A 5,785-nucleotide genomic window follows, 5' to 3' on the forward strand; every position below is an offset into this window, starting at 1 on the left:
ATCCATCTGCCTTGGCCTCCCAAAGTGCTGGGATTACAGGCGTGAGCCACCGCACCGGGCCCCCGACTAATTTTTTGTAGAGGTGAGATTTCTCCATATTGCCCAGGCTGGTCTCAAACTCCTGGGTTCAAGTGATCTGTCTGCCTTGGCCTCCCAAAGTGTGAGGATTACAGGTGTGAGCCACTGTGTCTGGCCTGCATGATGTTTAAGAAAATTTTTTTTTTGCTCTATTGTCCTCAAAACTACCCTCTAATAATGACAGATTGCCTTTCCTTTCCCCTTTCCTTTTCCTTTTCCTTTCCCTTTTCCTCTCTTCCTCTCTTCCTTCCTTCCCATTTCTTCCTTTTCTTTCTTTTTTGAGATAGGGTCTCACTGTGTTACCCAGGCTAGAGTGCAGTGGCATGATCCTAGCTCACTGCAACCTCAAAATCCTGAACTCAAGCATTCCTCCCACCTTAGCCTTCCTGATAACTAGGACTACAGGAACGTACCACTGTGCTAATTAGCACCTGGGCTAAGTTTTAAATTTTTTGTGGGGATGGGGTCTTGCTCTGTTGCCCAGGCTACCCTCAAGGAATCCTCCTGTCTCAGCCTCCGAAATAGTGGGATTAAAGTCATGAGCCACCATACCCAGCCTACAGATAGCATTTCATTAAGTGGAGACCTTAGGCTTTATTCTGAGGGAGGGTATTTAGATTGCTTCTATTCCACCTTTATAAACAATGCTGTCTAACGAATTAACGAATGTCTTTGGGCATATAGCCTTTGTCAAAGAGTGGAAAAAATTCTCATTGATTTTTAACACTTCTAGGCTTTTACCCAAATGGCCAGACTGATTTCCAGAAGGATTGGACTAATTTCCAGTGCCATAACTGGTAATGGGTGTGCATATAGTTTTGTCACATCCTTGTCAGCACTGGGTATTATCCTTTTTTTCAAAATTTTGGCTTACATAACAGTCATGAAACTATTGGGGTGGGCTGGGTGTGGTGGCTCACACCTGTAATCCCAGCACTTTGGGAGGCCGAGGCAGGTGAATTGCCTGAGGTCAGGAGTTTGAAACCAGCCTGGCCAACATAGTGAAACCCCATCCCCACCAAAAATACAGAAATTAGCCGGGCGTGGTGGCACATGCCTGTAATCCCAGCCACTTGGGAGGCTGAGGCATGAGAATTGCTTGAACCCAGGAGGCGAAGGTTGCAGTGAGCTGAGATCGTGCCACTGCTCTCCAGCCTGGGTGACACAGCGAGACTCTATCTCAAAAAAACAAACAAACAAAAAACTACTGGGGTGTTTGACTGGGTGTGGTGGCTCACACCTGTAATCCCAGCACTTTGGGAGGCTGAGGTGTGAGGATCATTTGAGGCCAGGAGTTCAAGACCAGCCTGGGCAGCACAGCGAGACCCCCATCTTTATAAAAAGAAAAAAATACATTAAAAGAAAAAAACGAACTATTTGTGCGTTCGCTGAAGCTCAGTAATGACAGCTCTGTCTCCTGCCCTGCTTCTCCTTGTTCCTGTCATATTTCCCGTCCTTCTCACACTCATTCCCTCTTCACCTACAGCTGATTATCCTGGCCAATAGTGGGCCCCAGGCCCTCGTGCAGATCATGCGTAACTACAGTTACGAGAAGCTGCTCTGGACCACCAGTCGTGTGCTCAAGGTGCTGTCCGTGTGTCCCAGCAATAAGCCTGCCATTGTGGAGGCTGGTGAGTATGATGGCCTTGAGGGCGGCTGGGATGGGGGCTCTGCCCAGCTGCCAAGCTCAGTCAGCCATGCTGCCCGTGGCTGATGGCACCCCTATCCCTGCCCCAGGTGGGATGCAGGCCCTGGGCAAGCACCTGACCAGCAACAGCCCCCGCCTGGTGCAGAACTGCCTGTGGACCCTGCGCAACCTCTCGGACGTGGCCACAAAGCAGGTGAGGGAGGTATCTGGGCTTGGGGTTGACCTCTTCAGCTGCCCCGTCCAGCCTCCTGTCTGGGCATCTGACCTTAGGTACTGTGGGAGGACTGGGGGCTCTAAATCTCTCTTCCTTGTGGCTGAGGCTGGAAATGCCTTGAAGACCTTCATCTCTTTTTTTTTGGTTTTTGACAGAGTCTCGCTCGCTACCCAGGCTGGAGTGCAGTGGTGCAATCTCCGCTCACTGCAAGATCCGCCTCCTGGGCTCAAGCGATTCTCCTGCCTCACCCTCCCGAGTAGTTGGGACTACAGGAGTGTGCCACCATGTCTGGCTAATTTTTGTATTTTTAGTAGAGACAGGGGTTCACCATTTTGGTCAGGCTGGTCTCGAACTCCTGACCTCAGGTGATCCACCCGCCTTGGCCTCCCAAAGTGCTGGGATTACAGGCGTGAGCCGCCGCGTCCAGCAAAAGAATAGTTTTGACCTGGGCCCTGGGCTGGGGCAATAGTTTACCAAGAGATAGACCCCCATGACTAAAAATACAATTTAAGGAAAAATGCAGCTCCAGGGCAAGTGCCCTGTGCCTCCTTTCAACAACCATTCCTCAGGCCTCCCCCAGCAGTATGCTGTTTATCAAGTGCCCACCCTCTGCTGGCCCTCTGCGTGGCATTTGTGGACATTAGCTCGTTCAGCCTGGGGTTAGAGTGTGGGACCCTGTGGGTTAGATGAAGACACTGAGGCTGGGGGAGGTAATGGCCATGGTCAGAGGTAGTAAATGGCAGAACTGGAATTTGAACTCAGGACTGTCCGTCCCCAAAGCTGGAGTTTTTCTGTCCCACCACAAGGCCTACGTGTCTCCCTGGGAGAAGTGAGACGTCTGAGTTAGTGATTTTACTGGAAGTGGATTTGGCTCAGGGCCCCGGGGTGGTGGGGCAGCCGTGAAGGCCCAGAAAGGTGACACATGAGTAGGTGTGGCTCAGCTGGGCCACTGAAACATGTGGTCCCCTCAACAATTGCCTCCTGGTCTCAAGGCCTCCCTTGGACACCCTACTTTGGCCTGAGGAGGGTTCTGCCTAGGTCTGAGGCCCCCAGGGAAAGGCTGATGGGTTGGAGGGAAGAGACATGGGGCTTAGAGTCAGGCCTGGGTTCAGATCCAGCCACTGGCTGTGTGTCTGTGGGCAAGTTCCTCAACTTCTCTGAGCCTCATTGCCTCATTTGCACCACAAGATAATAACACCCTCTCACAGGGTGTGGCAGGTCATGGGGATGAAAGTTCCCGGGCACACACAGGCATGGCTGACCCCTTTAGGTTATCCTGCTCCCCTCAGACATATTCGAGAAGGCTCCCTGGAGTTGGCTGCTCCCTGACTCCCCCATCTCTTCCTTTCCCTCCAGGAGGGCCTGGAGAGTGTGCTGAAGATTCTGGTGAACCAGTTAAGCGTGGATGATGTCAACGTCCTCACCTGTGCCACGGGTACACTCTCCAACCTGACTTGCAACAACAGCAAGAACAAGACGCTGGTGACACAGAACAGCGGTGTGGAGGCTCTCATCCATGCCATCCTGCGTGCTGGTGACAAGGACGACATCACAGAGCCTGCCGTCTGCGCCCTGCGCCACCTCACTAGCCGCCACCCTGAGGCCGAGATGGCCCAGAACTCTGTGCGTCTCAACTATGGCATCCCGGCCATTGTGAAGCTGCTCAACCAGCCCAACCAGTGGCCACTGGTCAAGGTACTGCTGTTAGGCGAGGGGTAGGAGCTCCCTGCAGCAGGCTTAGGTGCTGTATTGGTATAGGCAAAGCTGCTGTAGCAAAGAAGCCCTAAATACAGTGGCTTGAATAAGACAGAAGTTTATTTCTCTCTCGTGTAATAGTTTAGACCTCAACAATGGCTCTGCTCTCCAGATTCTTTCTATCTTCTAGCTCCACCAGCCCCTAGGGCAGAGCTCAGAGTTCACAATGCACATGAGTACCCCGGGCGGTTTCACTGAACTGCAGGTTCCACGGTGGCTCATGCCTGTAATTCCAACACTTTGGGAGGCCAAGGTAGGAGGATTGCTTGAGGCCAGGAATTTGAAACCAGCCTGGACAACATAGCAAGACTTGTCTCGACAACAACAGCAAAAATTAGCCGGGTGTGGTGGTGCATACCTGTAGTCCCAGCTACTGGGGAGGAGAGGCTGAGGTGGGAGGATCGCTTGAGCACAGGAATTGGAGGTTACAGTGAGCTATGACTGCATCAGTGCACTTCAGCCTGGGTGACAGAGCAAGAACCCATGTCTTAAAAGAAAAGAAAAACAGGAGGCTGGGTGCAGATGCAGACATCTGTAGTTCTAGCACTTTGGGAGGCAGAGGCGGAGGCGGACGTGGAAGGATCACTTGAGGCCAGGAGTTTGAGACCAGCCTGGGTAACATATTGAGACACCCATCTCTTACAAAAAATTTGAAAAACAAAAAAAAACAAACAAATAAGCAATCTAAAACACACACACACACACACACACACGGACACACACTGCAGGTCCTAATTCAGCAGGCCTGCTGCGGAGGGCCTGCGATTCCATATGTCTTTTTTTTTATTGTTTTGAGACAATGTCTTTCTCTCTTGCCCAGGCTGGAGTGCAGTGGTACAATCTTGGCTCACTGCAACCTCTATCTCCCAGGTTCAAGCGATTCTCCTGCCTTGGCCTCCTGAGTAGTTGAGATTATAGGTGCACGCCACCATGTCTGGATAATTTTTGTATTTTTAGTAGATTTTGCCATGTTGCTCAGAATGGTCTCAAACTCCTGAACTCAAGCAATCCACCAGCCTCGGCCTCCCAAAGTGCGGGGATTACAGGTGTAAGACACCGGACCCGGACAATTCTGTATTTCTTTTCTCTTTTTTTTTTTTTTGAGACGGAGTTTTGGTCTCGTTTCCCAGGCTGGAGTGCAATAGCACAATCTCGGCTCACCGCAACCTCCGCCTCCCGGGTTCAAGCAATTCTCCTGCATCAGCCTCCCAAGTAGCTGGGTCTACAGGCATGTGCCACCATGCCCAGCTAATTTTGTATTTTTTAGTTGAGACAGGATTTCTCTATGTTGGTTGGGCTGGTCTCGAACTCCTGACTTCAGGTGATCCACGCACCTCGGCCTTCCAAAGTGCTAGGATTACAGGCGTGAGCCACCGTGCCCGGCCCAATTCTGTATTTCTAACAAGCTCGCAGGCGCTGCTACTGGTCCATGGAGCACATTTCTTATGCCACTGGGTGTAGACGAGAGAGTTGTCCTCACATGAATGAGTGGACTGTATCATCCCCACAGATGTGTTCTAGCCCTGAGAACTGGGAAGGGCTAGCGGCCACCAGAAAGTGGCAGGCATCACTCCTGCTCACACCCCAGAACTTGGTCATTCGGCCACATCAAGGTGCAAGGAGGTTAGGAAATGTGATCACCAGCCAGATGGCCGTGTGTCCTGCTGAAAATCAGGAGAGCCCCTACAGAGACACAGGGCAGGGAGGATTCTGGGGGATGCTTAGCCTCTCCCATAGGGAGTTGGGCGTGTGAAGGGGTGGGGTCTTCTTCTTAAGGCTACCTGGGTGGAAGAGAGATGTGTGTCACTTCCCTGTCAGGCAGGGAAAGTGAGAGTGGGCCAAGGGCTGGGCAGGCCCAAGGGACAGTTATGGAGGAAGGCATGTGTATGTGTGTGTATCCATATGTAGAGACAAGGAAGGCAGCCAAAGGCAAGGTGGCATCTGGTGCCAGAGAGTGAGGAAGCTACCATAGATGAGGGTCTTGTCAACAGGCACAGGAGCCAGCTGGCAGGGACATCCGCTAGCTACATTTAAGACAATTTAAGGCCGGGCGCAGTGGCTCAAGCCTGTAATCCCAGCACTTTGGGAGG

The 5,785-nt window shown here is 51.8% G+C and overlaps 1 protein-coding gene across 2 annotated transcripts in view; it reads left to right on the forward strand.

The window, feature by feature from the left end:
* Positions 1-5,785, forward strand: part of JUP (junction plakoglobin) — a 35,751-nt gene that overhangs the window by 23,152 nt on the left and 6,814 nt on the right. For both annotated transcript variants that reach the window (XM_011998851.1, XM_011998853.1), the window contains exons 6-8: positions 1,565-1,709; positions 1,816-1,919; positions 3,297-3,635. In XM_011998851.1, the coding sequence (XP_011854241.1) occupies positions 1,565-1,709; positions 1,816-1,919; positions 3,297-3,635 (588 nt within the window). The remainder of the gene's footprint in view (positions 1-1,564; positions 1,710-1,815; positions 1,920-3,296; positions 3,636-5,785) is intronic.

The sequence above is a fragment of the Mandrillus leucophaeus genome, unplaced genomic scaffold (assembly GCF_000951045.1).
Source record: "Mandrillus leucophaeus isolate KB7577 unplaced genomic scaffold, Mleu.le_1.0 Scaffold58, whole genome shotgun sequence".
Taxonomy (NCBI): Eukaryota; Metazoa; Chordata; class Mammalia; order Primates; family Cercopithecidae; genus Mandrillus; species Mandrillus leucophaeus.